Consider the following 27364-nt stretch of genomic DNA (forward strand, 5'->3'; position numbering starts at 1 on the left):
CCGTGGACTACCTTTCCCACCACCCAAGAGATTTAACTAGAGAAAAATACGTTTTGTATTGTGTCTATTTTGACCACAGCAGTACTGCATATTTTCTTTGTCATTTAATCACACTGTTTTTCAAACGTGTTTGCCGATATTTCCACAGAGACTTTCCAAACTGCAACTTACAGTTGTACACAAAACAAAATAAAAGAATACCTCTTGTTTTGGTTTTTTTTGAACATTTAATTGTTCTTTTTAATTAAAATTAGTTTGCGCATTTTTGCTTGGCATTTGAAAAAAAAATAGCAAAAACGTTTAGAAATATATTTAAAAAATAATAACTCGATTTGTGTTTGATTACTTTTTCACAACATATGCAAATATCCCATTCATCGATCACAGCATCCTGTCCCTCTTTACTACAGCTGAAAGTAATGTGACATGTTTAACCAGTCGCATTTTTATGCCGGCCCTAGAAGTGGACTGCTGAGCCACTTAGCTCTCTTCAACCTATTCCTAGAGTCTTTTTTCAGCTGGTGCAAACATCAGTAAGCAGGTCGGATCCAGACTCAAAAACTGCTGCCACACAAAAGTTTTAAGTTCAGGATCCAACCAAGACAAGAGTACAAGTGTGAAAAAACCATCTGTATGCAAACATACCAATCATAGAAATCCTATTACTAGTCATGTTAATATCCATTATTCAGTAAGTATAGGTGGTATTCTAAAATATTCTAGCCCACAACTGCTGGTATCCATGACTTAAATACCCAGCTGTGTTATCGACTTGTCAGGTATCTACACACAGACATGATCGGCTAAGTCTGAGGAAGGGTGGTGTGGCCAAGACCCCATGGTGGATTGGTTGCATTCTGTGATTATATTCTCTTTGATCAGACACCACAACAGCTTTGTAGCAGAGTTTTCCAAGCTTATTAAATTATGTCATCCCAGCTGTGATGCTGAACAGCCCACGGCACATCCACTCATCATGAACACAGCTGAGGAAAAAAAGCTCTGACGTTTCCTTTTACCATTCCCTTTTGACGTTTCCTTCCCTCCCGATATTCCAATTAAATCTGCCCTTTCAAGACAATCCTCAAAATCTGTCTTCCCATCCCCCACTTTCCCCCTGCCTTTATCTCTCCCAAAATACCCCTCAGCACACCATGAGGGCAAAGCTCTGCGGCTGGGATTTGTCCAGACAAGAGAAACAGACTCAGGCAGTTTAACACAGATAGCACTGACAAGAATCAGCAATAAATCACTCCACAACTCTACACTTTGAAGTACAGTTGATGCAAAGGGGCACAAAAAGGAAATTCTCATCTTGGCTAACAGGGTAAATGTTGGGGGCAGTTGCTTGTGGAACATGTGTGCCATCCAAATCAAGCCAATAAAAAGACTTAGTAGGAGTTTGTTTGTTTGTTTGTTTTTGTTTATTGCCATTCCAGCTCAATTTGGCTATGTACATGGCATTAGATGTGGGTTCAAAAACCAAGTTTAAGTTAAATCAAAATTGATGTACTATATTTGTTTTTTTATTTTTAGATCATTCAAGAAATTAAGTATTCATATTAGTGTCTTTGTAATATGTTTTTCTGCTATTGTCGATGGCTTGGCATTCTGTCAGGATATGTTTAATTGATAACTGTGATCCACAGTACTGGCAGTTTGGCGCATCTTACTTAGTAGGAGAAATAAGAACAATGCTGGACGGCCTGACCAAGACACACCTAACTAAGTGTCGGTCAGCTGGAAACAAAAGCCACACCTCACAAAACTATGAGAAATCTGAACTTTCCAACAAGCCACTCACACAAATCAAGTGTTTGCAGGTGTTGTTTTATTACCCTGTCCTAAATTCTGTGAAAACCTGGGGGTTAAGAGCAGGGGAAAAGGCTTCCAATCAATGTAAAATTTTGATTTAAATTAAAGATAATGCACTACAGCATTTTTCAACCTATTTTACCCAATCCTTAACAAAAGTGCCCACAATTTTGGAGCAGACTTATCAGTCTTTTAAAAGTTACATGCAGTAAGCTATGTAATACCCAACTGCCACAGGAGATCCAGTCAGAATGCACATATTTATGATAATCATAGGAATCATTTACACTGGAGACACTAAAGAACTGTTCCCACTTTTATATATCCTGTATTTTTTCTCAGGGCAGCACCAGCACAGTTGCGGTTTTGATAGTGGATGCCCAGAACAGCAACATATATCCAAGGAACACTGATTCAGTCCTCATCTCCAGGTACGGTCATTGAGAAGTTCGTCATGCTCTACCTCTGTCCGTTTCCTCCACATGTTCCTGCTTCATTCACCCGCTTACCATGTAAAAGCTAGACTGGCTGCTCTACATTGCTTTGTGTGAGTGTACAAGTAAATGTTTGAATGTGTGATGCCATGCAATGAACTGGCACCTTATCCTGGTGCATTACCCTGTTACAGCCAGTGTTTCGGAGACCCATGTGTTGCCAGACCCATTGCAACCCCTACCAGTATGAATTCATTCATTTATTTATTCAATCATTAGTTCATGATCTGTTTTACCTCCGCTTTATCAGGGTTGTGGTGGATCTGATTTGCTAAGCGAAAGGTAGGACATACCCTGGAGAGGTCACCAGTCTATTACGGCAAAAAGGCATACACATACTCACACTCAGGTCAATTCTAAACACATATACACTCACACTCAGGGCAAATGCAAATTCTAGACAGAAAGGAACATGACTGCTCCATGTGGATCTTTTCTGAGACAGTACTACCCACCGAGCCACCATGATACACTGACCAGATTTATAGACATATAGACCAAGTAACCATAACATTAAAACCACCTCCTTGTTTCTACACTCATTGTCCATTTTATCAGCTCCACTTACTATATAGAAGCACTTTGTAGTTCTACAATTACTGACTGTAGTCCATCTGTTTCTCTACATACTTTTCTTAACCTGCTTTCACCCTGTTCTTCAATGGTCAGGACCCCCACAGGACCACTACAGAGCAGGTATTATTTAGGTGGTGGATGATTCTCAGCACTGCAGTAACACTGACATGGTGGTGGTGTGTTAGTGTGTGTTTTGCTGTTATGAGTGGATCAGATACAGCAGCACTGCTGAAATTTTTTAATACCATGTCCACTCACTGTCCACTCTATTAGACACTCCTACCTAGTTGGTCCACCTTGTAGATGTAAAGTCAGAGATGATCGCTCATCTATTGCTGCTGTTTGAGTTGGTCATCTTCTAGACCTTCATCAGTGGTCACAGGACGCTGCCCACGTGGCTCTGTTGGCTGGATATATTTGGTTGGTGGACTATCCTCAGTCCGGCAGTGACAGTGATGTGTTTAAAAACTCCAGCAGCGCTGCTGTGTCTGATCCACTCATACCAGCACAACACACACTCGTTTTCAATCGTAGTGTTGAGAAATAGAACAAATCTATTACATTTGTTGTGTTGTATAATTACTCCTGCCAGTAGCTGTCACTGTGTATCAGAAAGAGGGGACAGTGAGTGAGAGAGAAGAAGAAAGTCGCTGAGTAAAGTATTCTTTCTTTCGTGCAATTATAAAATACAACAGTATTGAAATAAAGAAGGAAATGATAGAGAAATATGAGAGTTATTGTTGTTTCTGGTAAATAGGTTAGGTAAGGGAGTGGTTTGGGAGGTCTGGCACGGATTAATTCTATTTACATTATTTCTTATGGGAAAAATAGGTTTAACTAACAAACATTTTGACTTAAGAACAGCCCTTCTGAACCAATTCAACTCGTAAGTCAAGGGTCTACTGTATAGCTTATACGTACACGTATGTGAGCGAGCAAGCGGATAAAAAAGCAACCCGAAAAAGTAACAGGTGGAAATGGGAATCTGACTTGTCTCTAAAAACAGTAGTTCCTCTACTAAAAGAATCAATTTCACAGATAATAATGAACAGTTTATTTCTAAATAAATTAACACATTTTATACAAAAGTGTTCTATCCTCCACCCTGATAAACTGAGTGGGAAGGGGTTGAATTAAAATGTTTGGCGTTTTTCCCCAGTAGAAGAATGTGTTACATTATTGTCTGTGATCATTGCTCATGCTACAGATTTGGTATAACGATAAGGTGGGGAAAAATGCTGGAGAGTTTCTTAAATGCCTGTCTGTACTGTAAAGAATATCAGTGCTCAAAAAAGGCCCATTGTACCCAGTGCTGCAGTGAAACACAAATGAAACATCAGCTGACTCACTTCATTCCTGCCCACTGGCTCAGATCCTCATCACACTGACAAACCTCCAAAGCCAATAACTGCCTGGTCTAAGCAAGCTGCATGTTATATGTGACACAGGCAAATAAATGTGAAGAGTTAGAAAATGGGAAAGCCCAAAAACAAAAAAGAAAGAGGAACTGAAAGACAAAGCAGTGGTGATTTATGTGGCAGAGGGCAACTTGGCATCCTCTTCTTACTGTCTCATGAAACGCCCTCCAGAAGCCACTCCAGTAAATGGAGCAAATGGCAAGCATTTAACCATATCAAAGCGACTGTGTTTATGTTCACCTAGCTGTGCAGAAGATTAAGGTGAAGCTTATTTTCCTTTCCAACCACTACAGTTTTGGCAATAATGAAAATTACAGTCAGCTTCAGAGCTCTACAAAATGACTGTAATTATTTATAATTTACATTACATACACTAGAAAGCTGTGTTTGGCTGTGCTGCTTAAAAAACAGGTGTAGGAACTAGAACTGGGCCATATGAAAACATGATATTATCGCAATATGTAACATTATTTAATCAGTTATTAGGATTTTAACGTCATGTTTTACACACTTTGATTACATTCATGACAGAACAGGTAGTTACTGGTTACGCAAGAATCAGTTCAAGTCTTTAATGTCAAACACAGTTATGGACAATTTTGTATTTCCAATTCACTTCACTTGCATGTCTTTGGACTGTGGGAGGAAACCAGAGCTCCCGGAGGAAACCCACGCAGGCACAGGGAGAACATGCAAACACTTCACCCGGGAATCGAACCCAGGACCTTCTTGCTGTGAGGCGACTGTGTGACCCACCAAGAAAAAACACAAAATCTAAATAATTGTATATATTGTTAACTCCATCAAACACTGATGTTCAGAGAGTTTTTTTTAACCTGGCATAATTTTGCAAGCCTAAATTTCATTGTACAACTTTATTCATGTGTACCAGACAGCAACATGAGGTCCTGGATTTGTTCCACTTCTCCAGTCACTGTCTGTGATGAGTTTTGTGGGCTTTTTCCAAGTGCCTGTATGGGTTTCCTTCTGTTCACATTGTATTCCTGCCTTGCACCCAGTGTTTGGATGTGGTGCCTGACCCTGCATTACTCAGTACTGGAATTAGCATTTACATAATATTGTAAGCCATCACACCTATTCAATCTAACCAATTTATAGTATTAGCGTGTAAAGAGCCTGGATTGGACAGTCGGTAGAGCACCATTAATCTCGGAATCCAGGTTTAAGTCTCTGTTTGGGCACAGTATCTGTGTGCTTTTTATTGGATGTGGGAGGGAATCTGAGTAACTGCAAGAAAGCTACACAGAGGGGGAGAACATGCACAACCCAATGCATAGACTGTCACTAAACACAATGATTAAATTCAAGTTCTCAGAACCATGTAGCTGTGCAAACCAAGTATACAAATTATGTATTGCTAGGTCAGTAACTTCATTTAATGTGCTGGCTCCAGCTGCCTGCACAGAGCACTGATTGCAACCCCACTGTGATTGGTTTGGAATGTTGAGTTCAAGCCAGGCAACCTGTATTCAGAGATGCTTTTTTACCCAAATAGGCACAAATTCACACATACACACTCTCAAATTAAAAAAAATATATATCAGATGAGTGGAAGCAGGTATAGATGCAAAGAGGGGTGGCTCCATGTTAACTCAATGGGGTGTTTAACAGGTTAGTCAGGTATCCACATACTTTAGACCATATAGACCTAGGGCAGTTGTAGCCAAGCAGTTAAGGTACTAGACTAGTAATCAAAAGGTCACTGGTTCAAGCCCCACCACTGCCAGCTTGTCACTGTTGGGCCCTTGACCCCCAATTGCTTTGACAGTATACTGTCACAGTGCTGTAAATCGCTTTGGATAAAAGCATCTGCTAAATGCTGAAAATGTACATGTAGTGTAAAAGTCAATTGAGTAGAGATGTTGCTAAACTGATTACATTACAGTACACATACAGTGTATCACAAAAGTGAGTACACCCCTCACATTTCTGCAAATATTTCATTATATCTTTTCATGGGACAACACTATAGACATGAAACTTGGATATAACTTAGAGTAGTCAGTGTACAGCTTGTATAGCAGTGTAGATTTACTGTCTTCTGAAAATAACTCAACACACAGCCATTAATGTCTAAATAGCTGGCAACATAAGTGAGTACACCCCACAGTGAACATGTCCAAATTGTGCCCAAATGTGTCGTTGTCCCTCCCTGGTGTCATGTGTCAAGGTCCCAGGTGTAAATGGGGAGCAGGGCTGTTAAATTTGGTGTTTTGGGTACAATTCTCTCATACTGGCCACTGGATATTCAACATGGCACCTCATGGCAAAGAACTTTCTGAGGATGTGAGAAATAGAATTGTTGCTCTCCACAAAGATGGCCTGGGCTATAAGAAGATTGCTAACACCCTGAAACTGAGCTACAGCATGGTGGCCAAGGTCATACAGCGGTTTTCCAGGACAGGTTCCACTCGGAACAGGCTTCGCCAGGGTCGACCAAAGAAGTTGAGTCCACGTGTTCGGCGTCATATCCAGAGGTTGGCTTTAAAAAATAGACACATGAGTGCTGCCAGCATCGCTGCAGAGGTTGAAGACGTGGGAGGTCAGCCTGTCAGTGCTCAGACCATACGCCGCACACTGCATCAACTCGGTCTGCATGGTCGTCATCCCAGAAGGAAGCTGACGCACAAGAAAGCCCGCAAACAGTTTGCTGAAGACAAGCAGTCCAAGAACATGGATTACTGGAATGCCCTGTGGTCTGACGAGACCAAGATAAACTTGTTTGGCTCAGATGGTGTCCAGCATGTGTGGCGGCGCCCTGGTGAGAAGTACCAAGACAACTGTATCTTGCCTACAGTCAAGCATGGTGGTGGTAGCATCATGGTCTTGGGCTGCATGAATGTTGCTGGCACTGGGGAGCTGCAGTTCATTGAGGGAAACATGAATTCCAACATGTACTGTGACATTCTGAAACAGAGCATGATCCCCTCCCTTCGAAAACTGGGCCTCATGGCAGTTTTCCAACAGGATAACGACCCCAAACACAACCTTCAAGATGACAACTGCCTTGCTGAGGAAGCTGAAGGTAAAGGTGATGGACTAAACCCAATTGAGCACCTGTGGCGCATCCTCAAGTGGAAGGTGGAGGAGTTCAAGGTGTCTAACATCCACCAGCTCCGTGATGTCATCATGGAGGAGTGGAAGAGGATTCCAGTAGCAACCTGTGCAGCTCTGGTGAATTCCATGCCCAGGAGGGTTAAGGCAGTGCTGGATAATAATGGTGGTCACACAAAATATTGCCACTTTGGGCACAATTTGGACATGTTCACTGTGGGGTGTACTCACTTATGTTGCCAGCTATTTAGACATTAATGGCTGTGTGTTGAGTTATTTTCAGAAGACAGTAAATCTACACTGCTATACAAGCTGTACACTGACTACTCTAAGTTATATCCAAGTTTTATTTCTATAGTGTTGTCCCATGAAAAGATATAATGAAATATTTGCAGAAATGTGAGGGGTGTACTCACTTTTGTGATACACTGTAAATAATTTGAGCTGTGGTCCGGAGGACCGATATTTATAACTCGTATGCAAAAAAAATGAGAAAACGTTAGAGAAAACGATTTCAGTTCTATAGGACATAATGATATAAAGTTTGAAAATAGAACTTTTACCAGATCCATCATGCCAATAATGTAATAATAATGTAAAGTTTTAAACAAAAAGCTAACACCAATGAGCAAAATGTAACAAAAGCAATGTTTTAAAGTACTCTACAAAAAATGTGATATATTCTGTTGCTGAATTTATAAAATTAAGTATACCATGATAAAGAATTTAAAATACTGTAGAATAGAATGCCTTTATTTGTCGTATATACATATACATGCGTACAGTACAACGGAATTCTTTCTTCGCATTGTTTGGAAGCTGGGGTCATAGCGCAGGATCAGCCATTGTACAGTGCTCCTGGAGCAGACAGGGTTAAGGGCCTTGCTCAAGGACCCAACAGTGGCTGGATGGCAGAGTCGGGATTCGAACTCTCAACCTTTCAGTTAGCCCACTAGGCTACAACCGTCCCCAATTTAAAATTTAGAATAGAATTTGTCTATAAGCCACCACAGTTGCTTCTATTTATAATTATTCAAGAGGGTGGATAAACACCTGGATGAATTCAAGTTCCTTTCATGCACTCACCAATTAAAATTCAACCTCAAAGAACCTTAAGACCAGCTCTGAAGTTTAGAGATAAAGTGTAAAGCAAGTCTTTAACTCCTTTATCACCCAAAACACAAGAGCTTTTATTTCTGAAGAATGCCACAGACCATCCAGGGATGTATAGATGGTCCTGCTTCATTTCAGCTCCTGTTAATCAATATACTATAAACTATATTCAAGAGCTTTCTAGCCGAGTAATTTGTTAGCACTTTTAACTTGTATTATTTTACTAACAGTTATACAAGATGTATAAGTTAAAGTATTAGTTTGATAATGATAATGTTAATAATATAATTTCAGTTTACACAGGTCCATGGGGCGGCACGGTGGCTCAGTGGGTAGCACTGTCGCCTCACAGCAGGAAGGTCCTGGGTTCGATCCCCAGGTGGGGCGGTCCAAGTCCTTTCCGTGTGGAGTTTGCATGTTCTCCCAGTGTCTGCGTGGGTTTACTCCGGGTGCTCCGGTTTCCTCCCACAGTCCAAAGACATGCAAGTGAGGAGATACAAAATTGTCCATGACTGTGTTTGATATAACCTTGTGAACTGAAGAATCTTGTGTAATGAGTAACAACCGTTTCTGTCGTGAATGTAACCAAAGTGTAAAACATGACGGTAAAATCCTAATAAACAAACACAGGTCCATACACATAGTAAATTGACTAGATTTTTAGCTATACAATATTGTGGCTCTCACTACCGTACTACAAGGGAACGGTTACATCTGACTACTGTTAAATGGCAATACAGTCTGAGTAATGCTAGATCTATTTTTAATATTAGAACCATTTTTGAAAAGCCATAGACAACAGGACTACTGTCATTATGTGTGTATAATCCAGGAGAGAATACAAGTCTCAAGAATCAATGTGGCGGCAGAAACTATGAGGTGAAATACAGTCTGGATAATATTAACACAGATACATACAACTGTTATTGTTTTTTTTGTACTAAACCAATAAGTTAACAGCGGCTGTTATTGTTACAAAAAGCTAAATGACGTGCTGAAAGTAGACACATATTTTTAGAGAACATGTATTTTCAGTCAGCGCCGCTTCAACAACACTCGCGTTGACAGTTTGTTCACGAGTCCAAAATAACAACAAGCAGAACAATGTCAGAAATGATACAAAATATTTACATTCGACTAAACACGTCCAGCACACCGACTTATTTGATCATTACTGCCCGTTACAACTCCACATGACAGTGAAAGAAGGAATGAACACTTACCGCTGTAAACAAACAAGTTATTCCAGTTTAATTCTGTTTATTCCAACCTCTAGTGCTACATCCGCAAGGTGCATTCAAATCATCCACAAAATAGTGTTTCTGACTGTTTCCCAGCCTTGCCTTTCCACAACGCTGCTGAACCGAACCGCTAGCATCCAATGCACATAGATGTTCAGATTGTATAAACCCCGCCCCCTCAGCACAAATTACCCAATAAACAGTCAGAACAGTGACCGGGCGTTTTATGAATACGCCCTGTCATGAATATTCATTTCATCTTACATTGTCTATTCTGTGGTTCTCAAACTTAGCAGCCCAGACATCAAAACTTCTTCCCTTCTGTCCACACAGTCACAGACATTCGCACATTCACACACTTAAGTTATACACCGATCAGGCACAACATTATGACCCCTTCTTAATATTGTGTTGGTCCCCCTTTTGCTGCCAAAACAGCCCTGCAACTGGGATGCACTGTGTATTCTGACACCTTTCTATCAGAACCAGCATTAACTTCTTCAGCAATTTGAGCTACAGTAGCTCGTCTGTTGGATCGGACCACATGGGCCAGACTCCGCTCCCCACGTGCATCAATGAGCCTTGGCCGCCCATGACCCTGTCACCAGTTTACCACTGTTCCTTTTTCTGGACCACTTTTAATAGATACTGACCACTGCAGACCGGGAACACCCCACAAGAGCTGCAGTTTTGGAGATGCTCTGACTCAGTCGTCTAGCCATCACAATTTGGCTCTTGTCAAACTCACTTACATCCTTACGCTCGGCCATCAACTTTGAGGATAAAATGTTCACTTGCTGCCTAATATATCCCACCCACTAACAGGTGCCGTGATTAAGATATAATCAGTGTTATTCACTGCACCTGTCAGTGGTCATAATGTTATGACTGGTCGGTGTATATTACAATACAAATATATAATTAATAAAAGTCGTTTAACATGTTATTTGCTCAGTAGACACAAACATAAACACAAATGATGTATTGCTCAAATTCCAAAATGATGGTTTTAGTTGTTTTTTTAATGCCTAGTCTGTGTCTGTAGTCATTTTTCTTGCCAGTCAGGGCACAGAACCCACTTTAGTAGGCTCACCTGCGTGTAAATATAAACAAAAACAGCCTTTACCTCATGAATGGGTATATTTTCTATCAGTAAAAAACAAAGATATTGTGTAACATAAATTATCCACCAGATGCACTTATTTGTTTTGAAGCAGGGTGAATTGAATGTAAGTCTCAGAATGTTTACATTTACAAAAGGATTTTATCACATTAAATTGTAGCAATTGTAACTGAATACAGTGCAAGCGATTAAGGGTAAAGGGCCTTGCTCAGGGGCCCTGCATTGGCAAATTGGTGGTGGTGGGTATTTTTGTGCCTTCTCAAAGATAAACACAAAAAAGAGACACTTGTGTTGATAACAACAGTTAATTGGGCAAAAGACCCCACCACAGAGACTCGAGACAGGTCACCGTCACAGGGCAGACAGGAAGAATATGTAAACTCCACATAGAAAGGACCCTGACTGTCTGGCCGGGGAATCAAATCCAGGCCCTTTTTGCTGTGAGGCAACAGCACTACCCAGGACACCACCTGGGCCCCCAAATATATATTTATGTAAGCATTTATACCACTGTTAGAAATGTTCATATTGACTGCAACTGAGGGCTATTTTAAAGCCCATTAAAATATTAATATTGTAAGTTTGACATGTATCTTTACTAAAAAGCCTATTAGAAGATAGAAGACATTTAATTTATGATTAATTTTTTAGCAAAAGCATTTTGCTTATTTACCACAAGCATTTTCACTGCACCCAAAAGAGGCCCACCCTACAGTTTGAATACCACTGGCATAGACAACAAGCATAGACAACAAGCTCATGTGCCATGTGGTGCAGTACATATGTTGGTAGAAGCTTTAGCAGAGCCTGGAGTTAGTTTGTTATTTTTTCAGCTGTCATCAGGTATGTACTATACATGTACAGTAGTGCTACACTGTATAAAGAATCACCCTCTTCTGTTCCCTCCCTGCTCTCATAGTCCTGTGCGTACACAAAGATGGAAAGCTGAGTGGGTATGTCAGATGGTAACATGAAAAAGGAATGCAAGTTATGCACTGCTCAATCTACTGTACCATGGGAACAACAGTGGCAAATCTTCTGACCATACTTCTGTATGACCAGTTTCTGTATATAAGGTATATATACACTTGTTTCTACACTCACTTTCCATTTGATCAGCTCCACTTACCATATAGAAGCACTTTGTAGTTCTACAATTACTGACTGTAGTCCATCTGTTTCTCTGCATGCTTTGTTAGCTCCCTTTCATGCTGTCCTTCAATGGTCAGGACTCTCCCAGGACCACCACAGAGCAGGTATTATTTAGGTGGTGGATCATTCTCAGCATTGCAGTGACACTGACATGGTGGTGGTGTGTTAGTGTGTGTTGTGCTGGTATGAGTGGATCAGACACAGCAGCGCTGCTGGAGTTTTTAAACACCTCACTGTCACTGATGGACTGAGAATAGTCCACCAACCAAAAATATCCAGCCAACAGCGCCCTGTGGGCAGCGTCCTGTGACCACTGATGAAGGTCTAGAAGATGACCAACTCAAACAGCAGCAATAGATGAGCGATCACCTCTGACTTTACATCTACAAGGTGGACCAACTGGGTAAAAGTGTCTAATAGAGTGGACAGTGAGTGGACAAGGTATTTAAAAACTCCAGCAGCGCTGCTGTGTCTGATCCACTTGTACCAGCACAACACACACTACCACACCACCACCATGTCAGTGTCACTGCAGTGCTGAGAATGATCCACCACCTAAATAATACCTGCTCTGTGATGGCCCTGTGGGAGTTCTGACCATTGAAGAACAGGGTGAAAGCAGGTTAAGAAAAGTATGCAGAGAAACAGATGGACTACAGTCAGTAATTGTAGACCTACAAAGTGCTTCTATATGGTAAGTGGAGCTGATAAAATGGACAGTGAGTGTAGAAACAAGGAGGTGGTTTTAATGTTATGGCTGATCAGTGTATAAGCTCTAGCTCACAATATTTAAACACTACACATGGACAATTATAAAGTGCTTATGTTGGTTAAACAAATACTCCATATTATTTTAATCTATTCCATATGCCACTCTATTGTGTGGGCGATTACTATATACAATAATTTCAAAATATGAGAACTAAACACCTGTAATTACTGTGCATAACAGCTTAAATAAATAACTATATGTTATAAACGTGCTGCTTACATTACACCCTGGGAAATATGCAAGACCAGGCTGAGACTAGAGAACTGGTAACATACTGTATATAAAACTACACTTGGGCAATATTTTTCTAGCTGTTTATACCTTTAACTTTGTAACTTTGTATTTTTTCTCCTCAGTCTCATAAATTCATTCAAAATAACTAAATGAAGTCTTATAAGTACACTAACTTGTACATTATAAGTTTGTTGCCAGAATGTTAGGTAACTCAATAAGCATAAACAATTAAAACACAGAAGTAAAGATAATAGAAGTAAAATAATTTAGCATTCAGACTTTCTGTAAACACTTCACTCTAATTGAATATATATAATTTTTCATTTAAAGTTAGTTTTGTAAGTATAAAAAATTATGTTGTAGCCAGTTGTACCTAGTTGTAGCCTAGTGGTTAAGGAACTGGTCTGCTAACTGAAAGGTCGCTGATTCAAGCCTCATCACTGCCAGGTTGGGCCCTTAAGCAAGGACCTTAACCCTTAATTGCTTAGACAATATACTGTCATAGATCTATAAGTCGTTTTGGATAAAAGCGTCTGCTAAATGCTGAAAATGTAAATGTTGGCACACTGCTTAATTACTTAATTTTTGTGCTAGTGTTCTACTGTGGTCAAAAAGTCAATAGGTTTTGCTAATATGTTCAATGATGCAAATTCAAAATATTTCAAATTTTGAAGTTATGTTAAAGTTAACCTTTTGGAATTTATTTGCACCGTAAATATGCAGTGAAAAATGTTGGTTGCATCAAACAAAACTAAACTTATAAAATGCTACTAACAAAACGTCACACATAACTAAGAAGAATAGTCTACGTATTAACTCTGGTTTAGTGGAACCATTGGTCAGTAGTAGTAGGACAGTGGTAGCCTAGTGGGGTCAATCAAAAGGTTGAGAGTTCGAATTGTGGCTCTGCCATGCTGCCACTGTTGGGCCCTTGAGCAAGGCCCTTAACTCTATCTGCTCCAGGAGCACTGTACAATGGCTGACCCTGTGCTCTGACCCCATTTTCCAAACAAACGGATATGCAAAGAAAGACTTTCATTGTACTGTACACCTGTATATGTATATATGACAAATAAAGGTGTTCTACTTCTAAACTGGGGTTTAAACCTCAGTATAATTAAGCTGCTAAACCCTTAAACAAAGCTTTTAATTGACAATGAATGACGTTTGTTTAAACTGTGCTTGAATTGTGTTTTGTCTCAAATGTAAGTTGCTTTGAATAAACGTTTCTGCCAAATGTCTAAATGCAAATGTACACATGCAAATACTATCTGTAAAAATACAAAGGAGAGGAGATGTTTACTGTCAACCATTTATTTTCTTAATATTGTTTAATATTTCTATTATTCTCAAGTTTCTCTAATTCATTTCGTAATATAGGACAATGTGTTAATATAGTTGTTAGTAGAAAAAACATTACACTTGTGTGAGATTGTTATATGATGTATTCTTTATAATATATAATTTGACTAGTTACATAACTTTCTAACAAGAAATGTACTGTCATGTCTCAATTAGAGGCAGATTATGTAAACAACTTGTAGAGTCAATAAGCTTTATATCTGTATAGAGCTATGCAATAATCAACTTACCATAAAACTGTGTTTTATAAATGCAAACATTACACAGAAGTAATTTTTAGGACAAACTAAGAAAATGTTCTTAGCTGGAATGAAAATAAAGAAAGATAATTATAATAAATTTCTGATTTAAGGAGCTCTGAACACTGACAAAATGTTGCTGGATTTATAAGTATTTATAAGTGACTTATTTTTTATCCCCACGCATGACTGCACAGCAGTCAAAAGTCTGGCTTTAAGCAAAGGATATTTTAATCAAAGGCACTTTGTAGTGAAATCGGAGTGGGTTCAATATAGTCTGAGCACCTGGATGCTGTGATGCTGTCCCATAACTCAACTAAACTACCTGAATAAAGCCATAACTGGCTCATCCCAGACAAAAGTGGATCTGACCTTCTAATCCATGTGTTCAACGTCAGTCCAAAGGCTGAGTGAACAAATGTAGATAGCCTTGGGCAGTTTAGCACTGACACCCCTACACACCTCCTCCCTCAGCCGCTGTAAAGCTCATCCTGTAATTACAACTGTCATCAGCAGCCCTTAGCCAGTAGCTATTATTACTGAAGTGTCATGCAAACAGTAAAAAGCCATAAATAAAACCAGAGCTCCACAACCATGCTGGACTTTAAAACTGATTTCTCATATTGTGCTATTAAGGCTCTCTAAATTAAAAAGGTAACTGTTATAGAACATATGTGCTCAGGTAAGTTTTGGGCACAGAGAAACTGGAGGCATTTCTGCATAGAATTATAATAAAGTTTCAGGTTGCATTTCCTAAAGCAGCGATGGACTGTGTTAAATGGCAATAGTTTACTGAACTATTCTCAAGCCCATGGTGCTCATCGTCTTTACACTGGCTGCCAGTTATATTTCGCATTGATTACAAAATACTTTTACTAACTTATAAAGCGCTACATGGTCTGGCTCCACAGTATCTGAGTGAGTTTATTAATTACTACAACCCAACACGTCCACTTCGTTCACAAGATGCAGGGTTACTTATAGTTCCTAGAATTAAAAAGATCACGGCTGGTGGAAGAGCATTTTCTTACAAAGCTCCACAACTTTGGAATAATCTTCCTGCCTCTGTTCGGTATTCGGACACAGTCTCAATGTTTAAGTCTAGACTGAAAACATATTTATTTTCTCAGGCTTTTGATTAGTATAGACAAAGGCGCAGAGCTTGGGGGTTCTTGGTCATAGAAACTTGTGGTGATCAGGGATGTTGGGTTGCTGTCGTCCTGCCTCTCTTGTCCGATCACTGAGGTTTGATGACAGTGGGGAGATGGGCGCTGATGTCCTGTGAAAGCCTTCATGACCTTGTTACCTGCTCGCTCTCCCTTTTAGTTATGCTGTAATAATTAGGGCTGCCGGAGTCTAAAACTCTCTGTAAAACTGTTTGTCAACTAGCATTGTACATTATTAACTACATTCTCTGTTGTTTTACCCCGAGGGCATTCTGATGGAAACCTGTTTACCCGCCGAGGTTAAGGATTAAAGTCGAGACTGCCGGGACAACGATGCTGCTCCTGTCAGATGTGACGGGTCTGGAGTAATTGCAACGACAAGAAATCACTACAGACTTTATTGAAGACTAGAGCGGATAACAACTCTATTATTATTTAATTGTTTATTTATCTATTTATTACCAGTTATGACTTTTAGATAATTTAATTCTGTGTTTGTATGATTTGTGTAAATCGTGTATTTATTTAAAGTATCCTCCAGGCCACCCAAGAAGGATGGGCCCTGCTGAGTCTGGTTCCTCTCAAGGTTTCTTCCTGTAATTTTCAGGGAGTTTTTCCTTGCCACAGTCGCCCTCGGCTTGCTCAACAGGGGTTTTTGTATCTGTTGGTCCTGGATTTTGTAAAGTTGCTTTGAGACAATGTATATTGTAAAAAGCGCTATATAAATAAAGTTGACTTGACTTGACTATATTTAACACAGTAGCGTGATGGTTTCTCATGCAATGCTGTCTGAAAGCTCAAAGGTCACAGACACTCAATGGTGGTTTCCAGCTTTGCCCTACACAGCCTGAGATCCTGGTCCTGCTCTGGTCTGGTCTAGTAACATTTTGCTTCTTTGTGGCCACTGAACTTGGGGTTCATAGTCATATAAACTGATGTTTTTAGAGAAGCATTGTGACACCACTTGGTACCTTCTGGTTCTTTCTTTCAGACATGCTGTTCTAGTTGTCGCTGCCGGAGTCTCATGCTGTACTTGGTACTCCTAGGTATTGTGTTCCTACTATGTCTAACTATATATGTGTTTTCTCTAAGAAGGTTAGCACCTGTGCTGTAGTGATTATCTGACCACATCAGAGGTCTTGCAACAATGCACCATCCCACCTACCTGAGGCTGGATCCTCTGAGCCAGAGATTATTATGCCATCAAAGGTAGGCATAAGAATCTGCAGTGACTGCACCCACATTAAAACAGAAAACAGAAAAAAACTGCCCAAATCTCACCACTGCACTCTATTGTATTACTGACTGTTATCATATTGCTTTGATCCACAAAGTTGAATCAGTTCATCTGGACACAAGTTTGTTGTAGAGATACGTTTCGTCACTCAATCCGAATGACTTCTTCAGTCTTGCTCTTCTCTATCTAGGCTTGTTTTTAGGGGTTAGAAACCTGGATAACAGGTCATCACATAGGTCATGCAGTCAGTACTTTACCCTTTTTCTTTTTTATTGTAAGGTAGAAATACATTTTTGTTCGTCCCATTAAAAACCAAATCCTTTTATAATAAAAATCCTCAGCCCTATGAATCCAGGCCAACCACAAGGGCTGTGGATATTTTAACTGGCAGAAATCATACTCAGTTAGTCTGGCTTAGTTAGATTAAAGACTATCATGCTTAAAACACAAATTTCCTGCTTTTGGTCTTAATGACACACCCAGCTGTAGGTAGCGGTCCAGGCCCCCCACCCTGCACAGCTGGCTGTGTACTCCTCACCAGGTGTTTATCATCAGTTACCATCTGTAGGTCTGTGATCAGTCGAGGATGATGTGTGATGAAGATTAAGTAAGTGGGTAACAAGTCTTTGATAGGGTGCTAAATGCCATCCAAAGAAAGCCCATGGGAACATACCATACTTGTCCCAAAAAGTGGCCTGAGTAGAGTTTTGAAGCTATACCTCCAGGACCCTGGTACTATATGGTACACACATACTACATGCTGCACCACAGTACAACTGCCTAAATCTTACCATATAGAAGCACCTTGTAGTTCTACAATTACTGACTGTAGTCCATCTGTTTCTCTACATGCTTTTTAGCCTGCTTTCACCCTGTTCTTCAATGGTCAGGACCCCCACAGGACCACCACAGAACAGGTATTATTTGGGTGATGGATCAGTGACACTGACATGGTGGTGGTGTGTTAGTGTGTGTTGTGCTGGTATGAGTGGCTCAGACACAGCAGTGCTGCTGGAGTTTTTTTTTTTTATACCGTGTCCACTGACTGTCCACTCCATTAGACATTCCTACCTAGTTGGTCCACCTTGTAGATGTAAAGTCAGAGATGATCGCTCATCTATTGCTGCTGTTTGAGTTGGTCATCTTCTAGACCTTCATCAGTGGTCAAAGGACGCTGCCTAGGCTGGATATATTTTTGGTTGGTGGACTATTCTCAGTCCAGCAGGGACAGTGCTGCTGTGTCTTATCCACTTATACCAGCACAACACACACTAACACACCACCACCATGTCAGTGTCATTGCAGAGCTGAGAATGACCCACAACCCAAATAATACCTGCTCTGTTGTGGTCCCGGGAGAGTCCTGACCATTAAAGAACAGCATGAAAGGGGGGTAACAAAGCATGCAGAAAAACAGATGGACTACAGTCAGTAATTGTAGAACTACAAAATGCATTTATATGGTAAGTGGAGCTGATAAAATGGACAGTAAGTGTAGAAACAAGGAGGTGGTTTGAATGTCATGGCTGATCGGTGTGTGTGTATATATATATAATTTTTTTTAAAGTAGGTCAAATAGTTGCCTGTTTTTTAAGAGAATACTTCACATTTCTAAAACATTTGTTAGCATCCCTACTGTGCTTCATGCAGTCGACCCAGCCAGTTGCATGGTTTTCCCCTACAGAACTGGGCTATTTTTGAACCACTGATGCAGCTTCATTATTATTATTAGTCCTTAGATTTAGCATGCATTACCTTCATTGTACTCTACATGAACATTTAAACATGCACATACATGACATGCCAACTTGACTCGGCTCAAAACTTTTGTGTTTCCATTCCTAACATTAGATATGAATGTAATTTGTTAATGAACTGATTTACTCATGCGCACAGTTGTATTTCTAATTGTGACTGTGTACTGTACACTGTATATCTGACTTATTATGAGCCTGGTGAAATTTTCATAAATAGCAGCGTGATTTATTACTGTTTATCACAATCACCCTGCTCTTGGGGAAATCACTAAACACAAATTGCTTGATGTATAATTTCACATAAATACTACACAAATACTGTTCAAGTTTATTGGGTGCTTTTGTTTGTGTTTCTTTTTATTTTATCTTCAAGGTTTACATGAAAAAAGTAGGAATCTGGCATACAAGAGCATCTGCTTTACTTCTAAAGATGATTATCTTTGCACTCCAGTAAATTTCAACCTGATCCAATCTGCTCTTATGTATGCACTAATTGCAGAAATAAGTTCAGTAATAGTTCAGATTTGACACAGTGCAACTGAACTGTCTCTTGGGGTCTCCTGCATTTGGCAGTCACACATGGAATGATTTGCCACAGGCGATTCACATGTGTCAAGTGTGTGCCAAGTATTCTAAACATATTCACAATATATTACTGAATGTGTCTGAATAAGGAGTCAGTCATTTTCTGCCCAACTTCTTGTTTTTTTCTCTAATAAAGATATAGCTTATAAGATTTTCATTAATCATGACCTTTAATGGGTAATGGCCTGAAGGATGCAAGAGCCTTAACCCTTAACTGTAAGTTGCTTTGGATAAAAACATCTGCTAAACGCTATAAATAGGGACTATCTTATCTATAACTCAAAGGCTTCAACATTTGAAAAAAAAAAGCTATCAGTGGTCATCACCATGTTGTGTTCTGTCTCTCCATGTTTCATTTCAGTCAATGTAAAAAAGCTAAATGCAGCCCTGCGTTAGTGAAAAGATTTGCTCATTCAAGCTAAAGTAGGTCAATGGGTGCTTCTGTCTTCTCTCCAGTAAGACAAATGTGCATGCACATTATGCAACATATGCCCGGGAGTGACGGCTCTTTGGCGTAATCGCAAAATACTGCAAGCTATATGTTTCTGATTACATGACAGCTACATCTGGTATTATTAAATCCCAGTTCCACAGACTAACCATAATATTGCAGTAAGAACGAAATCAGTCGTAGCGTGTTTAACTCTCTGTGTTCAGCCTAAAGGAATATGGTGTTATTCATGCCTGGGGAGGTGAGTGCATTCTGCAAACGGACTCTCCAAAACACATCATCACGTAATGCCTAGTTCACACTACACGATTTTTGCCCTGATTTTTACTCAGCGACTGGTCAGCACTAGATTTGCCGGCTTGGGAGCAACTCGGCATCTCAAAAAATATATTTAGCTTGTCAAATATCTGGATCTGAGTTGCCTGACTGGCAATGAGTGCTATGTCAAACAGCCAATGAGAACGCAAGATATGGGGTGAAAGGAAACGCAGGGGAGGAGTTGTAAAAAGGTGGGACAGGGGCTTAATGTAGTTTATATCAGAATATATCGGCACACACAAGTTTTATACAGTATTTCTGACCTTATCGTTCTCTACAAAACATAACACCAACGTTGCATTGCAAAAAATATTTATTAACCTCCAACTCACTATAGAACAAATCCATGCTGTTCCTATTTTTTCTACTTGTTTTTATGCTGCACATCAGCGCACAAACTTTGATCGCTCGCTACTTGTTAACGTGCATTTTTGGACGTGGTATCATTAAACCCCTCATCACTTCTCGGGTTTGTTTTCGTGACTAAACGTAGTTTGGGAGACCAGAGAAGCTCGTCTGCGATTCCAGTTGGTGATAGATCGTGTAGTGTGAAACCCCCTATCGCCGATCAGTCATGTAGTGTGAAAGCCACACCGACCTGAAAGACTCCCGATTACAAGAGATCCAGTTGTGTAGTGTGAACTGTACAGTGACCTGACGACTTGGAAAGTCATGTAGTGTGATCTCAATAAATCTCAGCAAACACAGTAGAGCCTGACACTTGTTATTACAATGGGAACTGGGTGTCTTCTGTAGGTTACATAGAAAAGAACTTGAATCTAAATTACAGCTCATGAAGGTAAATCCAGATTACAGAGTGCTAACTACTTAAAAACCACTGATGCAGAAATAGCAGACTGTACTGAAACTGTTTAGAGAAATCAGTAAAGTGTCTGTCCTTATTTGCACTGTGAATTACCCACACATACAAATAAAGTCGTGGACGATATTTCTGCAGGTGTGCTTTTCCTGCTTTCAGCTTTGAATTCACCCTCTTTCCCAGAGTTTATCTGTGAAAATGTGTGCCTGTTCAGCCAAAAGAGCATTTATGACATCAGGGAAAAGGACAGCATTGAAATCCATTTTACAATTCATCTCAAAATTGTTTAATGGGTTAATCTTTAAATGGCCAATTATGTCTGCTGCAGGCATTGCCGATAAGGCCCGCTAGAGGACGCCCAGCCGACCGATAGCAGAGCTGAGGTTTCAAACTCGGGAGTTCAGAATCTCAGCACTGGTGTGCTAGCGGATTATCCTGCTGAGCCACCTGGGCGCTAATTACCCAACATATTTAATTACAATTTCAAACATTTCTGATGTTTGTCACAAAGCCATTATGCAATCTAAAACAACCATGGGTAATTGCTTGCCAAAAGACTCCATCAGTAAGAATTTATCCACTTAAACACTGAAGCAATTCTATGATGTTTTGCTGTTACTTGGTATGTTGGTAATACATAACTACAGATTCTTACGTATTATAAAGCTACAGACCAAGTGTTTTTTACCAGCAGACCATATGCTATTTATGGACTGCTACACATGAAGATGAACTCTCACTTTTGTACCTTAGGCCTATTAATCCTAGAGCATTTGATGACCAAACAAACTTTTTGGCACTACAAATGCCTGTTGTTGGAACCACGTATAGACTAAAACTAAAACTATAACAAATATTTTTGACTGAAGAATTCATAAAAGCATTTTGCAAAATTAAGAAAAGAGAAAAAGGTTCCTATAAACTTGACTTGACTGTCATAACACTTAGGCTTTCCATTCTATTTTTGGTACATCAAAACATGTTAACTGCTCATATGCTAAAACAGTGTGCATATGCTGTAAAGTGTATTTTGAAAATTCTTCATTATTTAAAATGTTGTTATATTTACAAAATACAATCAAGCAGTTTAGGCAGATTAAAAGTCAATTTGTTGTTTACTCGTCATTTAATTAAAGGCTGAAGAGAATAAACAGATTTGTGTTTTTATTGCATTTTACAAAATTTCCCAACTTTTTGGGAAATGGGGTTTATACAGTACATGTCTGAATCTGTTCAGATCTAAAGATAGCTGTTAACAGTCAGTTGAAGTCATACTGATACTCGCTGATCCACAAACAAATAAAAAACAAATCTCCTGGTGCAAACTAAACTGGTGCAACAGGTAACACCCCTAAATCTCATGAATAACTTGATAAATCATGAATAACTTGATCAGGTGGCTCTGTGAAATCAGATGCCCCCTAAACAAGCCCTGCAGCCAGGCCTTAACAGATACACTTCTCCCATGTCTATTATAGGATCAGTTTAGATAAGGGGAAGCAAAAGAAGTACTGTGTGAAACAGTTTACTGATTTTTGCATGGATAAACACTAGGGCTGGCACCGATCCGATACTCTGTATCAGTATCGGTTCGATATTGGCCTAAATCACTGGATCGTATATCGGAAGAAAAAAACCATGTAATCCGATCCGATACCGTTGCTTAATGTAAATAACACTTAATGTAAATAACACTTAATGTAAATAACACTTAGTGTAAATAAGGCCATTCAAAAATAAAAACACACCGATCTACTTAAACTTTTAGCATTTTAAAAAATCATCTACTACTGCCACAACTAAAAACACGGTGTGTTTTACAGCACGTTTTACAGCGTGTCGTATAAATCGTCTACAATTGGAAGATGTGGATGTCAATCAAACGCGATTAGAATTGACACACAATTGGCACAATTGACACCAATTAGAACTGACACAGTTCTGTCATATTTTTGTTTATTAAAAACCAAAGAGCGCTAATTAAAAAACCCTGCTTGATTTTGAAGAGGACATCTGTGGCTAAACGGGAAACCGTGTAGTTTCTTTTATTTCATAACACTAATGGATTAAATTTCGTTGAGGATGTGAGATATCTCCAAGCCAGGACAAGATAGGCACATTTGTTTATTTTTTATTATTTAATTATTTAATTTTTATTGTTTATAAATAATATTTTTTTATTATTTATTTTATAATTTTTTTGCTGCCTCTTCAAGGTGTAGGCTTGAGAGTTGACAGATCTAGAATTTTATATTGAATTTATAATTTATTTGTTAAATACAGATAAAGTTGCACTTTTAATTTTATTTTAAATGTTTGTACGGTGCTGTTAAACAAGACAAAATGCTAAATGTTCTGTGTGTAAAAGTTGAAATAAAAACAGCAGTTTTGCTTAAGTGTGATGTTGTAGGTTCTGTATTTATTCCTTTAGAATATTTGTTTCACAGTCTGAGCATTGTTATTTAGATAGCTAGCATTGTGCATTGAGGCATGTATTATTACTGCTTAGTTGTTTGAGAGGAGGAATGACGGTATCGTATTGGCAGAAACTAAATATCAGTATTGTATCGGACATAAAAAAGTGGTATCGAGCCAGCCCTAATAAACACATTGCAAGACAGCCATAGCTGAATGGATAATCAGGCTGAATCTGGTCTTTTACTCATCCACTCCATTTGGTCAGAAGAAGAATCCAGATAGAGCTCATTCTCATTCACTGACCTTTATATCTCATCAACACAGAAAAAGACTTGACTAGTAACAGTGATACAATCAGTACCGACTTCCTGGTTACACTGTATAGAACTGCTTGGTTTGCCCAAGGCAGTACACAGAGATAAGCTCAGGTGCTGCAAGTGAAATGTTAGCTCTGAGAAAATAAATGCCATTTTTCAGCATGATTTGTGAAATTACTTCTACATCACATAGTATCAGAGTTCACAAATACTTGGCATACTGTATATGAGTGCAAGTGCTGGAAATGTGGGAGCTAGCGGTCAGCAAAATACAGTACTTTAATTTATAACTTTAGCTCCAAGTCTTGAGATGGTTACATTGCATATATTTGTAAAATCAGAGGTAATGCGAGCCATGCATTATTGCAATTTTGGTTTGTGTACAGTGGTTTTTAAACTCTCTCACTGTACATGACCTGTGCATGACTTTTCTTATTTCTCCTTTTAAATTGCATCACAGAAGAACTGTAAGCCTCTTGTCATGTCCTGCTCAACTTCCTAAGAATCACTGGCTATAGTTCACAGTTAAATAATTAAAGATAATTTAACAATAAGGGGCTTCTTACTTGCATGACAGACTTCAAATCCATTGTGATATAGAGCTTGCTTGACTCTGATCAATGTCCTTCAGTGTTAAGCAGTCTTGGAATATAACTGACCATCCAGACAAAGATTACTAGTCTGGAACTAATTACCAAACCATTGCTAAGGCTCCAGTGAACCACCATCCATAAATGGAGTAAACTTGGAATAGTGGTGAACCTTCCCAGGAGTGGCCGGCCTAGTCTCACTTGCCTCAGTTAAGGTCAATGAGCATAATAACAATATTACATTTTGAAACCAAAGAGCCACATGTGACCTTCCATTCATTCTATTCTATTCATTCTATTCCTGGGGGCGGCACGGTGGCTCGGTGGGTAGCACCGTCGCCTCACAGCAAGAAGGTCCTGGGTTCGATCCCTAGGCGGGGTGGTCTGGGTCCTTTCTGCGTGGAGTTTGCATGTTTTCCCCGTGTCTGCGTGGGTTTCCTCCCACAGTCCAAAAACATGCAGTCAGGTTAATTGGAGACACTGAATTGCCCTATAAGTGAATGTGTGTATGTGTGTGTGTATGTGTGTCTGCCCTGCGATGGACTGGCGTCCCGTCCAGGGTGTTACTACATGCCTTGCGCCCATTGAAAAGCTGGGGTAGGCTCCAACACCCCCCCCCCCCCCCTTCCCCCCATGACCCTGATTAGGTAAGCGGTTAAAAAAGTGAATGAGTGAGTAAGTGAGTGAGTGTTATTTCTGGTAATAAAGCATTTTGTGATCATCAAATCTAACTATAAACCCAAAGCAACTGACAACCAATTGAACTGAGAACAGTACTATGTGGAAAGCACATAAAAATTATTTAGAAAATTATTTAGCAAACAAATTGTGTTTGCAACCTACTTAATCTATCTATCTTTCCCAGTAGAGCTGTATGTGCAAATTTATGCCAAGATTATGCCAAAACAGCTAGAAGCACATTTGAACTGGCTCATCTGCCTCATGGCAATCTTTCCACGCTACATGCTCAAAAATTAGCATTTTACTCATCCAGAAAAATAGGGCATCCAAAGCAACTAAAGGCAATGCAGGACCTATCTCTAAAAATATTACCACATTGATCTGCAATAACAGACATTGCTAAACATAATCTGCTAAACCTTTCACAATACAGATATTAAGGTAATATGCAGATAATATTAAGGTAGAACCTTAATCTTCTGTATCTATAATGCGACAGAACATAATTTGCAGACAGTCACAAACACTATAGTGTTGTAATTATTTATTCTAACATACCATGTGTGTGCGTCTATTGCGCTAGCCCACCACTGTTGTAAACCCATGCTTTTGTCCAGCTGGGCATCTACACAGACAGGAATGGCGATGGTGGGTATGACTGAAACCCTGGGATGTATTGGGCCCTGTCGAGGGTATTCCTGCCTTGCTCCCAGTGTTTCCTAATCAAAGCTGGACCCACCATCACAAGGATAAAGAGGTTGATGGGAATGAAATTAAAAACATTAAAAAAACATATCATACCATTTATATATATTGAGTGTGTAGCATGTTATCTCTAGCAAAATTTTACATTTTACATTTATGAAATGCATTCATGAAATGCTGTTTTCCAAAGTGACTTACAATTGAAGGTTAATGGCATTGCTCAATGGCAGCCTGGCATTGGTAGAACGTGACCCAGCGTTACTACTCTTGCAATGCTGCATACTGACTGCAATTGATGCAACATAGCTAATAGAACAGCAGTTACCAAACCAGATTTACATCACTATATGCTACGTGATCTGTTTTTCAGAAGACAAATGGGTATGGGTCACACTGGATGTAGGTGTGATCTGTAATTCTTTAATAATATTAGATGTGATTATTATGGCACTTACAGTTAAATGCCACAATACAGGTGTAAAGTTTTAGGTAAGTATTTGGTTTCTGAATAAATCTGATTTTTGCACTGACCCAAAACCATCTTATATAAATTAGGTCAAGCATTCATGAGGAGTTAAACATTTAAATTCATGCTTAAAAGTTAACTAGGGACCAAAGGCAATAAGTATGCTTTACCTAGGGTATTTATGCTCTAGATCCTGCTTTATTGGCCAATTCCTAATATCTTGAAGCTAATAAACAAAAAAAAGGCACAAAACTCATGGCAAAATGTATTACAAAGTATTTACATGATACAATATCTTCAGGTACTTTTGAGGTAAATAAATGTAGTATAATTTAGGCACACAATTGGACTTATCTACACAAAATGGACAATGTTTTCCTTCTGAGGGTGCATGTACTGTATAAACTGTAATTATGTAATAAAATACTTGCATGATTTGCTTTGGGCAGTTGGGAGTCCCACAAGAACACCTACACAACATTCTGTATTCTTCAGCTGAACGAATATGAAAACCTTTGGCTAAGCTGCAAAAAAATTCTCTATATACAAACATTGTACACGTCCAAATGAGCAATTCAATCATACATTTGAGTGAAGCAACAACAACAACAATAGTTGTCTTAAACTAATCTAGAACCAATCTTATACCCATTTTACTTAGACATTTTTAGGACTTAAGTTCCACTCATCCGCTAAACATTAGTATGAAGCCAGTCACAAGTCAAGTATTAAAATCATAACCAAATCAACCCCATGCCCTTTAGCTCTTTGAAACAATGCCATAACCCTGGATGACTTACCATCCAGAAAGACATCCTCTCCCTCCTCGTGAATCTGGTCACTTATGTCGTCCTTCATGATGTCAGACAAGGCCATCCCTTCTCCCCTCTGGTTTTACCTTCACTCAAGCAATTATGTTCCTCGTCCCAGTCTGGAGCTTAGTATTCACCAGAACCTGAGAATGGTTTGGACTTGACTAAGCTTCTGCTCACCGCACAAGCGTGTGAGAGGGTGTATGAGAAAGTGAGTGTGAGCCCACACCATCCAGGCCTGCTTTTAACAACAGGATGATTTCATAACCTCCTGAGTGTCAGCTACATGGAAGAAGTACAAAGTAAACTTTGAGTGTGTGGGTGTGGATGAGGGTTTGTGTTGAGTGTGGTGTTTTAAGTATGAGAAAAGTACACTAAATCCTAATGATAAAATGGCACAATTAGCATGTTTTGAATCACTTAACCT

At 39.4% G+C, this 27364-nt stretch overlaps 1 protein-coding gene across 2 annotated transcripts in view; it reads right to left on the reverse strand.

Moving 5' to 3' along the window:
• ripor2 (RHO family interacting cell polarization regulator 2) overlaps window positions 1–27001 on the reverse strand; it is a 71124-nt gene extending 44123 nt beyond the window's left edge. Inside the window, exon 1 of one of the 2 annotated variants that reach the window (XM_063014505.1) lies at window positions 26926–27001. In XM_063014505.1, the coding sequence (XP_062870575.1) occupies window positions 26926–27001 (76 nt within the window). Of the gene's footprint in view, window positions 1–9714; window positions 9835–26925 lie in introns of those variants that run through there. The other variant, XM_063014514.1, reaches the window with a different exon arrangement.
• Window positions 27002–27364: the final 363 nt, after the last annotated feature.

The sequence above is a fragment of the Trichomycterus rosablanca genome, chromosome 2 (assembly GCF_030014385.1).
Source record: "Trichomycterus rosablanca isolate fTriRos1 chromosome 2, fTriRos1.hap1, whole genome shotgun sequence".
Classification (NCBI taxonomy): domain Eukaryota; kingdom Metazoa; phylum Chordata; class Actinopteri; order Siluriformes; family Trichomycteridae; genus Trichomycterus; species Trichomycterus rosablanca.